At 40.0% G+C, this 15,803-nt stretch overlaps 2 protein-coding genes and 1 long non-coding RNA gene across 3 annotated transcripts in view; 1 reads left to right on the top strand and 2 right to left on the bottom strand.

Moving 5' to 3' along the window:
• Positions 1 to 7,425, top strand: part of LOC124877726 (phospholipase A and acyltransferase 4-like) — a 221,421-nt gene extending 213,996 nt beyond the window's left edge. Inside the window, exons 3-6 of the mRNA XM_047381168.1 lie at positions 2,580 to 2,611; positions 5,482 to 5,593; positions 5,706 to 5,965; positions 6,989 to 7,425. Of these exons, the coding sequence (XP_047237124.1) occupies positions 2,580 to 2,611; positions 5,482 to 5,593; positions 5,706 to 5,965; positions 6,989 to 7,099 (515 nt within the window). The 3' untranslated portion in view covers positions 7,100 to 7,425. The remainder of the gene's footprint in view (positions 1 to 2,579; positions 2,612 to 5,481; positions 5,594 to 5,705; positions 5,966 to 6,988) is intronic.
• LOC124877728 lies at positions 1,293 to 1,924 on the bottom strand. Its single transcript, XR_007040593.1, has 3 exons — positions 1,867 to 1,924; positions 1,437 to 1,783; positions 1,293 to 1,356 (listed from the first exon to the last, which is right to left on the bottom strand). It is a non-coding gene; the product is annotated as an uncharacterized LOC124877728 (long non-coding RNA).
• Positions 7,426 to 13,515: 6,090 nt separating the features above from the next.
• LOC124878460 lies at positions 13,516 to 15,706 on the bottom strand. Its single transcript, XM_047382411.1, has 2 exons — positions 15,595 to 15,706; positions 13,516 to 14,558 (listed from the first exon to the last, which is right to left on the bottom strand). Exons 1-2 carry the CDS (start codon positions 15,667 to 15,669, stop codon positions 13,683 to 13,685), a joined length of 951 nt encoding a protein of 316 aa, XP_047238367.1. The 5' UTR covers positions 15,670 to 15,706; the 3' UTR covers positions 13,516 to 13,682.
• Positions 15,707 to 15,803: the final 97 nt, after the last annotated feature.

Consider the following 15,803-nt stretch of genomic DNA (forward strand, 5'->3'; position numbering starts at 1 on the left):
ATATGTTATATACTTAAGGAGCATTTATTAATAATATGTATTAAATATTAATAAATTAAACAAATACAAGCTGTTTTGTTTTGTTCAGCCTTATCTGTGTGTAAAAAGGAAAGAAATCCAGAAAGTAACAGAACCTGTTCAGAACCGGTTCTGTTACTTTCTGGATTTGTTTTTTAAACCACACCTGGATTCAGCAGAGAGGTTTTTATATCCCTGATCATCCTTCTTCACTTTAATTATCTCAGAGTGATAATAAAACACAGACCTCAGCAGGTGAGCACACCTTAGTTCTTATTAAACAGATTTAATGTAATGTTGGCAGATTTAGAAAAGTTACCGATTCCATCTTAGATTTTATGGCTTCAGTGAACGTTTTAAAAAGCTTAACCACAAAGTCACCACCTTTATTTCTTTTTAAAACCTTTGTGTATGAGTGAACCATCCTGTTTTATAAAGCTCTGTGTGGGTTTCCTGTTATGTTGTTAAAACCAGACTTCATCTGAGTTGGACGCCTCGGATCATGGACTCTGCAGAACCTGGTGAGTTTTATTTAGATACTTTGGTTAGTTTTGTTTTTCTCATATAAAACTAAGAAACTTTACAGAACATGTTGTTCATTCGAGTAATGATTGGTGTAAACATGAAAGTGACCCCGAGTCGATGATTCAGGCTGCTGGTGGCGATGGTGTGAGCATACCATCTTTACAGACTTTAGGCCACTTAGTACCAACTGAGCATCATTTAGCCTACCTGAGTGTTGCTGAAAGGCCACAGCAAACCCATATTCTGATGACTCTTTCCAAAAGGATGAAGGACCAATCTCAAACCATCTAAACTGCTTTCTTGAACATTTCAATTCAATTCAGTTTTATTTATATAGCGCCAATTAACAAATGTCGTCTCAAGGCTTTTCACAACAGTCAGGTTCATACATTCCAATTAGTCCTAACCATTGAACAGTGCAGTCAGATTTAGAACATGAGTTCTCTGTGCCCCAATGACCTCTATAGCCAGCAGATCCCAGTCCAACAGAACACCTTGAGAATGTGGTGGAACCAGAGATATCCCATGGATGTTCAGAACACAAATCTGCAGGAGCCGTGTGATGCTATTGAGTCAATATGGACCAATATCCGACACCTTGTTGAGTCTTTGCCACAAAGAATTCAATCAGTTCTGAAAGAAAAAAATGGGCTCCAGAACTAACAAGGTGTTCCTGACAAAGTTGCTATTGTTGTCATCATTTTGTTTACACTCTTGACCCACATGCAGAGGAACACTCAGGAGACAGAAAAGTTTAACAAGTTTATTGAAGATTTGGTTAATGGGTCTGGAACCGGATCTGGAGTCGTCACACTGCACAGAAACGGAGGACTGGTGAACAGATTGCAATTGTGAATGGACAAGACAGAAACTGAATGTAAGATGATGCTTACAGGAGGTGGAGAGGAGTCCAGCTTGAGAGGGGATTATTCAGAGCCTGGAAAGGGAAGTTCTGGAGCCGCCGCCTGATTCCCGATGGAACCTCTAGAGGAGTAGCCTGGAGGCTGAGTCAGTTTGAGGTGATTCAATAATTCATACACTAGATGCTTCACCTTGAGCGAGCCTTGTTTAAGTTGGTGCCAGAGAGGTTTGTTGGAGGGTGGGCAGTATTCGCTAGAGGCTGGTCCACAGGTTTGAGATCCCGGGGGCAGTCAGCTTGAGTCTGATCAGAAGGTTCTTTCGGGTTGCTTGTACTTGGTCTGGTAGATTCTCAGGATATGAGCCAGGACTTAGAACTAACCTGGGGAGGAGCACAACGAGAAGTCAGGAAACCACACTTTCTGGAACAATAGAAAATCAGTAACTTGGCCAGTAAAGAGTTACCACATTGGCAAAACACTCAGGCACAGGAGTGCTGACTGCCCAGCTTCTTTAAGCTCCTCTTGATGAGTGGATAACAGGTTACACCTGTTCCTCTCTGGCACCAGCAGCTCTGGCGGCATCTAGAGGCCAAACAAAGTAAGCAGCAGGCAAACACACAGCAAAAAAGCCCAGGCTCGGACAATTGTGTGTATTTAGTTTTTTTTTACATAGTTTGAATCTCAGATAATGTTTAAAATATCATTGAGTTCATAACTAATAATGAGCCTTTAAATTCAGACTTTTTACAGTTTTTGTTTGCAAACATCATCTGATTCAGTTTTTGTCTTTAGTTTGACTCGTTTAGGTTCTTAGCAACAATCCAAAGCTTCTTCAAAAACCTAGAATTGTCCCTTTCTGACAGTAATTTACCTTCTAATGGGGTCCGTCTCATATGTCTATAAAGGTTTTTAAATTAGTTGTCTTTTCAAGTTTTATACATGTTTGATTTTTCTGCTATACGCAGCTTCACTGAGCAGCTGCCAAGAACTCATTCCAACCAAACATATCAACCAGTTTCAAGACTTGCATTAAAACAGGAGCAGTGAGGTCATCCAGAAGACTGTTTATAGAAATTTAGAACAGTTTTATGTTAATTACTTTCAATACAGAAGGTTTAACACAATGCAATTCTGGATTTGGATATTTTATGTTAAAATCTTCTGATTCTTTTACAGAAGCACCTGGAAAGGAAACGATCACTGACATGGTGAGAAAAATTATTCTTAGTTTTTATTTTGTCTGTTTATAATTTATTTCTGTGTGTCTACAGGATGCTTCTGTGTTTAAGGTGAGAAAGACGGTCTTCTGTCCAACATGTTAATGTGTTTAAATGTTAAACAACATGAAATGTGTTTGATCCCAGGATGAGTTTATTGTTCCTGTCGGACAGAAACCTCAAATTACGTTTAGTTCAGTTCTAAATATGAATTCATAGTGTTTGGTCAAAGTCACCTGATGTTTATCATTATCAACCAGAGACAGATGTGCAGGATTATTAATGTGGATGATTTTCACCAGAAAACAAAAAAGTATGAGTAAACTGTACAGTAAAAGAAAAAGATTTTCAATTTAAGAAACATTGTACCAAAATACTTGGATCAATGAAATGTGCAACTGAGTAAAGTGATTTTGAAATGTACAAAAAGTGCATTTTATTTGTAATTGTTCTTAAAAAAACAACAACAGACTACAAAAAATTGGAAAACCTGTTCAGATACCACCAGGGATGTGAACACTTACTTAGTCTGTTGGAAGCAGTGATGGTTATAAAGACCAGCAGCTGCTGGGAGGAAGGACCTGTGATAATCCTCCTTTGTACACCTAGGATGCAACAGTCTGTCACTGAAGCAGCTCTTCAGTTCTGCAACATCTAACCCTAACCTTCATGCATGGGGTGGGAGACATTGTCCAACAGTGATGTTATTTTTGTTCTCACATCCTGCTGGAAGCCAGTGATCCAGTATCTATTGGGACAGATGATGGTCCACTCCTGACAGCTCCAGCTTGTCCCTCAGAAGTTACCAGAACTTAAACTAGTATGAATGGTTTTCTATTCTTATTTGATTATTTTAATTTGGCTGATTTCCAAGCATGTTTTCCAATCATAACCTAATAAAACACCAGACTGGTTCAGAACCGAATCAAATGCTGATTCTACAGAACACCTCCCTCTGCAGGCAGTAATTAAAAGCACACCTTCGTTTTAACAGTATCATTGGGTCTTGCTGCTTTGATGGACTCATAATCAGTCTGTAATTCATGGCAGTTGTGGTGGTTTTGAAGGTATGGGTTGGATACTTGAAAATAAAACTGGTAGGTCTTATTTGAACTCGCCCTGGTTCTCTGCAGGTCCTGCTTTCATTACCAAATTATCTGGAAACTCAGCAGGGTCCTCAAGGTGCTCAGGGGTTTATCTGCAGTAACATGAAACACAAGGAAAAGCCACTAAAAACTAATGTGAGAAAAAACAGATAGAAATCCAAACAACTATACTTTGAGGAGATTGGCTTTACTGACCAATACTCTGTTATGGAGTCCAACTCCCATGGTGCCGTCTCAGCTTCACGTGTATGCAGAGTGGACATTGGTTGGTTGTAAGCGTACTTTTTTTCCTCTTAACTCATAAATCACATTTATTTCATTTAAGGCAGTCCAAATGTGGCCAAAAACCAAAAACGTCAATAATAAAGTTGTCTCCTCCAAACTGTCCACATCCTGATGTTGTGGTGTCCATCTTCAGTCCTTGAGATCCAATATCCTGCAAGTTTTAGATGCATCTCTGGTCCTGCACATGATGTAGTATATCAGTAAGTTCTGCAGATGGAAGGTAGAGATATGGATTTATATCAGATTTATATCAGGTAGAGATATGGATTAATATCAGATTTATATCAGGTAGAGATATGGATTAATATCAGATTTATATCAGGTAGAGATATGGATTTATATCAGATTTATATCAGGTAGAGATATGGATTAATATCAGATTTATATCAGGTAGAGATATGGATTAATATCAGATTTATATCAGGTAGAGATATGGATTTATATCAGATTTATATCAGGTAGAGATATGGATTAATATCAGATTTATATCAGGTAGAGATATGGATTTATATCAGATTTATATCAGGTAGAGATATGGATCAGATTTATATCAGGTAGAGATATGGATTAATATCAGATTTATATCAGGTGTGCTGAACCAGACACGTCTAAAACACACAGCTGGCCTAAACAAAGACAATTTTAAAGTTAAGGTTTGTTTAGAAGGTCTAATGTGTCTAATTCTACCTGAAAACATCAAAAGCTAGATTTTATGAGGTCAGTCTGAATTTGGTCCAAACTAAGAACCATAAGAACCATTATTTTAATCACTCTGTCCCTTCAGACACAATCTCTATAGACAAATGCATCACAAAGGACAAGTAGACCCAAAAGCATGAATTTAGCATCAAACGGGTTCTTTAATGTTGTCAGTTGGTTCTGATTCTCCGGTCAGGGAACCTTTATTCAGAAAGCTAATTTACATGCAAGATGATATCAGTGTACCGCACTGAATAAAGCATTAAATTGATGGCAAAATATCTGAGAACGGGTGCGTGGTGTAGAGGTAGAGTATGAACCGTATACAGAGGCTATGAGTCGGTTCGATTCCTGACCCTTGACCCTTTGCTACATGCTGTCCCCCTTCAAAGATCAAAGTAGGTTTTCTTCTCAACAGAAGGAAAGACATTTGGAGGAAATTAAGAGCATCATGTGATTTTAGTGTGAGGAGGTAAACTGGACCATAGTTTGGGGGAAAATAATCAGGCTTTAATCACCTTTCAGAGCTGCAAGGAAGAGCAGAAAGTTTGAATGACATGGATCCATTTATTCTTTGAATTTAGACTAATGTTAGAACTTACATCATGCATCTGTTTTTATTTGCCTTCTAGTTTAAAGGATAAAAAGATCACAAATATGAAACGTTTGAGGAGCAAAACATCCAGCAAACCTGAAGACTAAGAAAGGAATAATAATAAAATAGCAGATATGATTCTTCTAACTTCAACCTTTTCTATCTTTAAATCTGAGAACGGAGATGAACCGAAGCCTGGAGACTTGATTGAGATCTTCCGTAACGTCTATGAGCACTGGGCTGTGTACGTTGGAGAGGGCTACGTTGTTCATCTTCTGGGACCAGATGGTGAGTCCACCACAAACCGACGTTACGTCTCTGAACAGGAACCAGTTTCAAAGCCACAGTCACTAAAACACATTTTACAAAAGATCTCCTGTCATTTGGTTTCTCTTTGAAGGAAGTCTTTCGTCCTCCAGCACCATAAACCTTCCCATTGGGAAGAACAACGTCCTGAAACAGAAGCTACTGGAGGTGGTGAGCACTGACGAGTGGACGATCAACAACCTCCACGACCAGGAGAAACAACCCCGCCCTCCGGAGGTTATCGTGAACGAAGCCCACAAACTCGTGGGCACAACTCGATCATACAACGTCGTCAACTACAACTGTGAACATTTTGCAACTGAGCTTCGCTACGGCAACGCTGAGTCAGAGCAGGTAGGTCCAACTATGGTGGAAACCAAAACGAGATGCCTTCAGAAGACAGAGTTTGGTACGTTAGAGATCAGGGTTTGTCTGAACAAGTGAAAAACTACCTTCTTGGAGCAAGGAGAGAAAGATGAAACTGAAAAACCTCAGAGACCCTGAGGAGACCATGTAGAACTCTGTAATCAGTGTTCTGATGTGGTCCGAACCCAGACTGGACCGACCTGAAGAGATTTATTAAGAACATGTTTGTTGAGATTTCCTCAGAAACCTTTGACAAAAATAAATCACCTGAACTCTCCTAATAAAGCTTCTGATGCTGCACTAAAGGGCTGTTTCACAGTTTTAAGGAATCTGGAGAACATCTGATCTTCTCTAGACCCATCAAACCTGAACTGAGAAGTGATTTAAATGCAGTTAAAGGTTTATGAAATCTTTTTCTGACTTTGAAAACATGATCACTTTAGATTGAGAGACACATGAAAAGAACAACTGTAGACTTGATGAATCTGGGCTGAATTCTTCTTTATTAAAGATAAATTCTCTAAAATCTGATGAAACTTTGGATATTTGTTTAGAACATAATCCTGTTTTAAACTTCTCCAGAACTTCTCCCTGACCTGTCTGTTGTGTTCCTTGGTCTTCATGATGATGGTTGTTCTCCAATGTTCTCCAACAAAACCTCTGTGGCCAGAAACAGAACAGATGCATTTATAATGAGATGAAATCACACACAGCTGGACTCTGTTTGCTAATCAGGAAACTTCTGAAAGCTGTTAGTTGCTCTGGGATTTATTTTGGGTAATCAGAGTAAAGGGGGCTGAACACTTTCTCATGACACAGTAAAATATTTACATCCATGAATCATGTTCCTTCCACTTCTGAACTATGAACTATTCTGTGTTGGTTTATCACATAAAATGACCGTAGAATAGAGTGAAGTTCGTCTCTTTAAGGTGACAGAAGGATGTGAAAAGTTTCTACTGTAGACGTCAAACCTGGATTCATCTGTTCCTCATTTCTCCTCATTTCCAGGTAGAAGAAGCTGTGAAGGTCACACTTGGTGTGACTGGACTCTCAATAACTGTGGGAGTCGTGATCGTGGCTTTTTTACTTTGGAAGACTCAAAGGTCATCAAGTAACTGATGTAAATTTTAATTTTAAATGATTTAAACCCATTTTAGATTATTTGAACAGTTTTATTTTGGTCTTGAAGACAGAAGAAAACAGATGTTTTCTTTTCTAAAGCTGCCAGAGGAGGCTGCCGGGTCGGTTGGGTCGGACTAAACTGCTTCATCCCTAATGAGATTAAATGTTTGTTCAATCTTTGCAATTATCTGCCTCAGTCATCACTCACTCATCCACTGGACTTATTCCAATTATGAATAAATCAGAGACATAAGAAGCGTACTCACCCCTGATAAACTGCCAGGTTTTTGTGATCATTTAAAAACTTCTACTTGTTCTGTGACACATCCTCTAGAATTCAACTGAAAAACAAATATCTTTGGTCTAAAATTATAAAAAAAACAACCTGGTTGTATAATTGAGTACACATCAAGCACCAAATGATGTCTCCTTGAGTTTATCTTCATGCCACATCTTTATTTGGAAATAAACAGGAGAAACAATTATTATTAGATTAAGATCACTGTTTTTATCTCATGTAAAAGATCATGCAATAATTTGCACATAATTCTAAAATTATTTCTCATTTATTTTTATAGTTTTTTTAATCTTTCAATCTTTGATTTAGAAATCTCTGACTGAGAACAGGAACAGTGAACTGGAGCCAGTGGTTGAACTCATAAACACATGATATCTGAACCACAAGATATTTCATTTCCTGTAAAAATACATTTATGGAAATGAAACTGAATGGCAGCTGTGGTTTAAAGACCCGACAGTCATTCAGGGATTGTTTTCCATGTCATAAATAATAGGAGAAGAAACCAGACCCAGGGTACATCTAAGAAAGTTTCAACATTAGACAAATTTATTTCATGCATATTATAGATTTAAATGCAAATAAAACCACAGATTTATAGAACAGAGTCAAACTAACCAGCTCATGTTTTGACCACAGAACCAGGTACCAGGTAGGTCACTAATCACACAATCTGATTGCTACTTTACAAACATTCTGATTCTCCAGAAACCTGGAAAGTATTTTAGATAATTGTATTTGTCAGAAGCAACAATTGATTGTAAAATATTTTCACTACCTATATTTTACATGTTTTCCATTTTAGACCATCTTTGTGAGAGTCTGTCTTAACATTTGCTTTTTTTGCTTGGTATGGCGGGCTGCACAGTGGCAGAGTTGGTAGCACTGTTGCCTTGCAGCAAGAAGGTCCTGGGTTTGATTCCCAGCCATGGGTCTTTCTACATGGAGTTTGCATGTTCTCCCCGTGCATGTGTGGGTTCTCACCAGGTACTCTGGCTTCCTCCCACAGTCCAAAGACATGCCTGTTAGGTTAATTGGTCAATCTAAATTTCCCTTAGCTGTATGAATGAGTGTGTGCTTGGTTGTTTGTGTGTTGCCCTGCAATGGACTGGCGACGTGTCCAGGGTGACCCTGCCTCTCGCCCATAGACTGCTGGAGATAGACACCAGCTCTCCCACAACCCACTATGGAATAAGTGGTAGAAAATGACTGACTGACTGCTTGGTAGGGCAACTTGTCCTTGAAAAATAAGAACTGTCTGGTCAATTTTGTTGAAACTGCCAGCAAAATCATTGGCATCCCAGCCACCAGGTGCTCTGTGACGGGTCTCGACCCCAGGCCTGGCTCCAGGGTGGGACCCTGGCTCCGCCATACCGGGCGACGTCACGTTCCTTGATCATGTAGGTCTCACGAGGGTATCTTGAACTGCTCTTTTTCTGACCCATCACCTGGTGCCTGTTTGCCATGGGAGACCCTTCCTCGGGCATTTAAGCCCCTGACAACATAGTCTCTAGGATCATTCGGGCACTCAAAGCCCTCCACCATGTTAAGGTGGCGGTTCAAGGAGGGGCTTATGACAGCGTAAATAAACAAAAACAATACTGTCTATTTTTGACTGTGTAAGACCAATAACACCAATAAAAGACCAATGAAACGATCTTAGTCGTACTTTACAGCCCGACACTTTTTAATGCTTTGTACAGGACTTTCCTTATTGCTGTTAAATTAATTTAATTGTTCTACTTCATTGTTTTTATTTGATGCATCACTTTAGCAAATTACCTCTTATTTTTCATAAGGAAACTCCCAAAAAATAACAATTTCATTGAATCTTGCACCTAACATTATTCTGAAATGTGCAACAGAAGTGAATTTTTACTGGACAAACAAGTTATTAATCCCTTAATGCCTGAATTTAGATCAAATTATACAAAACAATATTATTTGTGTTTTTGTTGTCAACTAGATGTTAAATAATTAGAGGTTATTAATTTGAACATCATATCTAGACTTAGTGTAAATTATGATGCTAATTAGTGTCTCTCGGCAAAGCACTGCTTGTGGGAAATTACCGTACTGCATCGTCTCAGGGGCTGCTACCCCCTTCTTCTTAATAAGAAAATTGTTAGTGTTTATAGTAGAGCTAAATATCACAAAATGACTTTTCTGCACAGTCCCATGAGCCGCTATCCCCTTTTCCAAAATAAGAAATCAGTGTTAGAAATTAAAAATGAGCTTATATGTTGCTTTTACATGATGTAGTGTTTCAAATAAAGCTAGATACTGAAAAATCCCTTTACAGTAAAGTCCCAGGAGCTTTTATCCATTGTTCACAATAAAAATATTATATTAGGTTATGTTATTATGCAATTAAATATTTATTAACGAATTAAGTATGCGGATGACACGACAGTGGTGGGTCTTATCAGGCATAACAAAAAACTGGCCTACAGAGAGGAGGTGAAACACCTGGTGGACTGGTGTGAATCAAACAATCTAATCCTGATTGTCAGCGAAAGAGATTGTTGTTGATTTGAAGAAGAATCAACCAAGTCATACCCCCCTCCTCATCAACAACAACGAGTCAGCAGCATCAAATTCCTGGGGTGCAGATCACAGACACCTTGACCTGGTCCCTCCACACCTCTGCTCTGGTGAAGAAAGCACAGCAGTGTCTAAACTTCTTGCGACGGATGAGAAGAGCAAACCTCTCCCCTCCTCTCAGCCTTCTACAGAAGGACAATAGAGAGCATACTGACCAGCTGCATCTCTGTCTGGTGTTGGGCCCGCAACGCCTCAGACTGGAAATGTATGGAAAGAGTAGTGAGGACAGTGGAGAAAATCATTAGGAGGAAGCTTCCCTCCATTCATAACATTACTGCCTGACCAGGGCTCAGACAATTACTAAAAACTCCTGCCACCCCCACCATGGACTAGACACCCTGCTGCCCTCTGGCTAAAGGTTCAGCAGCTTCAAATGCAGAAAAAGTAGATTCAGCAATAGTTTCATGTCAGTCCCACATCATAACACTGATAAATTCCCAACAATCCCCCCTCCCATACATACACTAGTCTCTTTACGTGGTCACTGTGAACTCTGTTACAGTTCATCCAGCTGCTACAGATACTTGCACTATTCATACTGCCCTACATATACTTTTCTCTCTGGACATAATTCTCTAATCTGTTCATTATTTGCTGCATTCCTTCCTGTTGTTGCATATGCTTTTATTTATACTGTCGTGTTTTTACTAGTTTTCCTGTTTGTAGTGGTAGCCTAGCAAAAAAGCTGAATGACAATAAAAGTCTAAACTCAATCATGTTTCAGGCAACTTTCACAAAGAAACAAATATCTTCTTGTCCTGCAGGTCGCACTGCAGCTTCAACAACTGATTGCTTAGATTGCTTTATATGCTTTCACTTTGTCTTACATTTTATATTACAGTTGTCTTAATTAATTGGGTCATCCTAGATAATATAATGCTACACATTCCATGTGGTGGTCCCCCTTCATAAGAAGTGTGACCGGAGGGTGTGTTCCAACTACAGGGGGATCACACTCCTCAGCCTCCCTGGTAAGGCCTACGCCAGGGTATTGGAGAGGAGAGTCCGACCGATAGTCGAACCTCGGCTTCAGGAGGAGCAGTGTGGTTTTCGTCCCGGCCGTGGAACACTGGACCAGCTCTATACCCTCTACAGGGTACTCGAGGGTTCATGGGAGTTTGCCCAACTGGTCCACATGTGTTTTGTGGACCTGGAGAAAGCATTCGACTTTGTCCTTCATGATGCCCTGTGGGGGTTGCTCCAGGAATATGGAATCGGGGGCCGTTTATTAGGGGCCATCCGGTCCCTGTACGAGCGGAGCAGGAGTTTGGTCCGCATTGCCGGCAATAAGTTGGACCTGTTCCCAGTGCATGTTGGACTCCGGCAGGGCTGCCCTTTGTCGCCGGTCCTGTTCATAACTTTTATGGACAGGATTTCTAGGCGCAGACAAGGGCCAGAGGGGGTCTGGTTTGGGGACCAGTGGATTTCGTCTCTTCTTTTTGCAGATGATGTGGTCCTGCTGGCCCCTCTAGCCAAGACCTACAGCATGCGCTGGGGTGGTTCGCAGCCGAGTGTGAAGCGGCTGGGATGAAGATCAGCTCCTCCAAGTCCGAGGCCATGGTTCTCGCAGTAATGGGGGCACTGTGTCGGTCCGTTGTGGTGAAGAGAGAGCTGAGCTAAAAACCGAAGCTCTCGATTTACCGGTTGGTCTACGTTCCTACCCTCACCTATGACCATGAACTTTGGGTCATGACCGAAAGAACAAGATCCCGGATACAAGCGGCTGAAATAAGCTTCCTCCATAGGGTGGCCAGGCACTCCGCAGGAGATAGGGTGAGGAGTTCAGCCATCCGGGAGAAGCTTGGAGTAGAGCCTCTGCTCCTCCACATTGAGAGGAGCCAGTTGAGGTGGCTCGGGCATCTATACCGGATGCCTCCTGGACGCCTTCCTCGGGAGGTGTTCCAGGCACGTCCCACCGGAAGGAGGCCCAGGGGACGGCCCAGGACACGCTGGAGGGACTATGTCTCTGAGCTGGCCTGGGAACACCTTGGGCTCCCCAACGGAGGAGCTGGAGGAGGTGTCTGGGGAGAGGGACGTCTGGGTGTCTCTACTGAGTCTGCTGCCCCCGCGACCCGGTCCCGGATAAAGCAGAAAACGACGAGTACGAGACATTCCATGTCAAACATGTCTGTGTTTTCAGAAACATGTTGTTGTATGGTGCATGATGAAAAGAAATAGCGCTGCAACTTATTGAGCTATTTGTAGTTTTTTGTCCATGTCAACATAAAGAAGTATTTCAACCATTTAATGAAGTGATCTTTGCTGTAACATGTAAGTTGCTACACAAATAATTATGCATCAAAATCAATATTGTTATCAATGTTTGACCAAGTCAACACCCTCATCCAAAATATTCCACTTTGGTGTTTATTTTTTAGAAAATTAAGTTTTTTTGGGCAAAAAGGGCATAAAAACACATAAGACTTCAGAAATATGACAAACTATATTATTATGGATATGTCTGAAGATGTTGAAAAGATTTGATGCAGTGAAAGTGAAAATGTTTTTACATTTTTATTACATTTTTATAAGAGGTACAGTTTTGGGACATAAGGGTAAAAAGTGTGTGTTCAATATAAAGTTCAGTATAAAGTAATAAAAAGCACATTTTTGTATAATTTCCATCCTAAAGCAACACATACAAGGATTAATCGCTGTAAAATGTTCAGGAGATTGTTTTTTTCTTCAACTCAGATTAAAAAGACTGTTATGCATTTGATATTTCTCTTAATCTGATGATCAGTGTGATCATTGTTTTTTTGCAAGTTTTAAAAACAATGCAGTTATGTGTCAGCTGGCGTTTGGTTTCCATGTTACACCCTGTCTACATATTTCATAGAAAACAATGACTGTAACCATAAGTTCAGGTTCTGGATCTAGACTTCTATCTCTGCTCTGAATATGAGGTTTTTTACCACAAATATATATACATTAAAAATATGTAGGCAAAAATATTTATAAATTAAATATGTTATATACTTAAGGAGTATTTAATAATATTTATTAAATATTAATAATTTAAACAAATACAAGCTGTTTTGTTTTGTTCAGCCTTATCTGTGTGTAAAAAGGAAAGAAATCCAGAAAGTAACAGAACCTGTTCTGAACAGGTTCTGTTACTTTCAATTATTCATCTAAATCCATCTACCAGCTGCTTCTCTGACAATCTGAACTTTCTCAACAGGAGGTGCTGTTGATGCTGTTTGTTTTAAGCTGGGAATAAATATGCATCTTTTAATCAGATCAATTCTCTGATATGTTTTGTGTAGGTCTCCTGATAAAACGGTGCCAAGAACCTACATTAAATCAGTCTAAGTAACCCTGAGAATCATTTTTAGTGTTGATCCAAACCATTGAGTAACTGTGAGCTTTGGAGAGTCCTAGTGATTAAAACCCATTTGCTACACAATTAAAACCTTGTCTTATTTGACCGGAACTGGTGTGTTTGTTCTACCTTTGGTGTCTAGTTTTTAGTTTTGTTATAAAGCAATAAAACCAGGAGCAGACATGATAAGATGCTTAACTTTATTAAAAAAGTATCATCAGAGTCAGAATCAGATTCAGAGATTAGGGCAAGAAAGGACCTGTGAGGCAGGAATATCATGTCATAGAAGATATGATGAGAATAAGTGATCACTTCTACTCACTGAGCATGCTCAGAAACAATGAGGATGCTCTCTATTTATAACACAGGTACTCTATGCCGGTTGAATTACCCTTGTTGAGATTCTTTTGAATGACAGTGACACCAGCTTTCTCATACGGCTGCACTGCGGCTGGGTCGTGGATCAGGGTGACAAAGTTGATAGGATCTCTGCCGCAATCATTTCTTTTGTACCACACATACACCGGGGTTCCCATGGTTCCCTCATTCAGGTTTGTTAGCACTGACACATAGTTTTGGTTATTATAGCTCTCTATGTCCTCCTGATTAGTGGAGACCTGCAGATCTTTGATGGCATTCTGACTATCGGTGGACTGTCGGTACCAGAGGAAGACACCTCTATTGGTGTCTTCATCCATTCGGATGTAACCTTGATGGAACAAGTTGGCGTCTAAAGCCCTGTCAAAATTGGCTGTGATGTCGCAGATGTAGGTTTGAGTCTCCCTCTTCACCCACAGGTAGATCCACTTTCCTCCAGCTCTCCGGTTCAGGTCACAGGGCAACCTCTCCCACAAAGGCTGAACATTTCTAGCATCTTCTGCTGCATCAATGGAGAGGTGTAGGTCCACGATTGGAACATCATACGGAGAAGAAACTTTGTGGAACCACAGGTAGATGGGGCTGCCACTGTTTCCAGCGTTGAGATTTTTCTCAACCTGGTGGTACCCTTCAGCGATCAGACCATCCTTCATTTTATCAGTGAAGGAAAACTGGATCCTGGTGATTGCTGGGCAATCACTGGTTTTATACCAGAAGTAGATTTTGTTTCCTTTAGAATCTGGGTTCAGATCAACCGGAAGTTTCTTGAAGCCTTCGTTATGGAGCATAATCTCCTCAGCTTCATTCAAAGAAACTTCGATATCAGTGACGTAGAGGACCATCTTCAGTTCCTGCATCAAATTTAAACAGACAATGAGAAACACAATGATGAAAAGTACATGTGAGAGTAGTAGTGGAAAGTATCTATCTATCTATCTATCTATCTATCTATCTATCTATCTATCTATCTATCTATCTATCTATCTATCTATCTATCTATCTATCTATCTATCTATCTATCTATCTATCTATCTATCTATCTATCTATCTATCTATCTATCTATCTATCTATCTATCTATCTATCTATCTATCTATCTATCTATCTATCTATCTATCTATCTATCTATCTATCTATCTATCCATGCTGCTGCAGGTGTGCTCTGGTTATGGAAGAAAGTTTGTTTTAAAATATAATTCCAACAAAAGCACCATCATGATTGTGCAGAACAGAGAGGACTCCAAGTTGATGTTTCCTGATTTCATTTTGTCAGGCAACGGGCTGAATGTCAGTGACATATGTAAATATTTGGGGCACTATGTACCTGCAGACATATCACATGATAGACACATCGACAAACAATGTTGTATGCTCTATGGTTAAGCCAATATGCTGATTCACAGGTTTAGAATTTGCTCAGCACCTGTCAAGTCTAAACTCTTTAGGCCTACTGTACTTCAATGTATTCGGCTCACCTGTAGAGGCGCTATAAAAGGAGCAGTAGGCATAGACTAAAGGTGGCATATAATGATGGTATGCGGATGCTGCCGAGGGTTCCACGATGGAGTAGTGCGAGCAAAACGTTTATAAACACAGGTGTGCCTACCTGCCCTATGTTACTGCATAACCTCATGTACAGGTACATGTGTAGGTTGTCTGAATCTGTAAAGTCCATCATTGCCACATGTCAGAGTCCAGACAACAAGCCTAAATTAAATTCTGCAATTGTCAATTTTAATGTGATTCTAGTGTTTTATTTTAAAACAGATGTTTAACCTTTAAAAGAACTTTATTAGATAACACGAATATGTTGCTATCAAAGTGAAGATAAATGACAAGTCTAATTAATGCAGATTAAAAAAGGGGGATTTAAATGGTAGAGACTTACGTGTCTGTAGACAGTGATTGACTGGTTGAAGTCTTCTGGGTGGTTGAAGGCTGCTATATCTGAGCTCCTCACCATGTCTATTTATACCTGCTGGAAGCTGAGCTGCAGCAGGAAAGTTCCACCTCTCAGGTGAGACTTTCTCTGGAAACAACTTGTATACCCCCTCTTGCTGTTACTGAATTGTTCCACAGAATCTCTCATCTCAGAAT

The sequence above is a fragment of the Girardinichthys multiradiatus genome, chromosome 12 (genome assembly GCF_021462225.1).
Source record: "Girardinichthys multiradiatus isolate DD_20200921_A chromosome 12, DD_fGirMul_XY1, whole genome shotgun sequence".
Classification (NCBI taxonomy): domain Eukaryota; kingdom Metazoa; phylum Chordata; class Actinopteri; order Cyprinodontiformes; family Goodeidae; genus Girardinichthys; species Girardinichthys multiradiatus.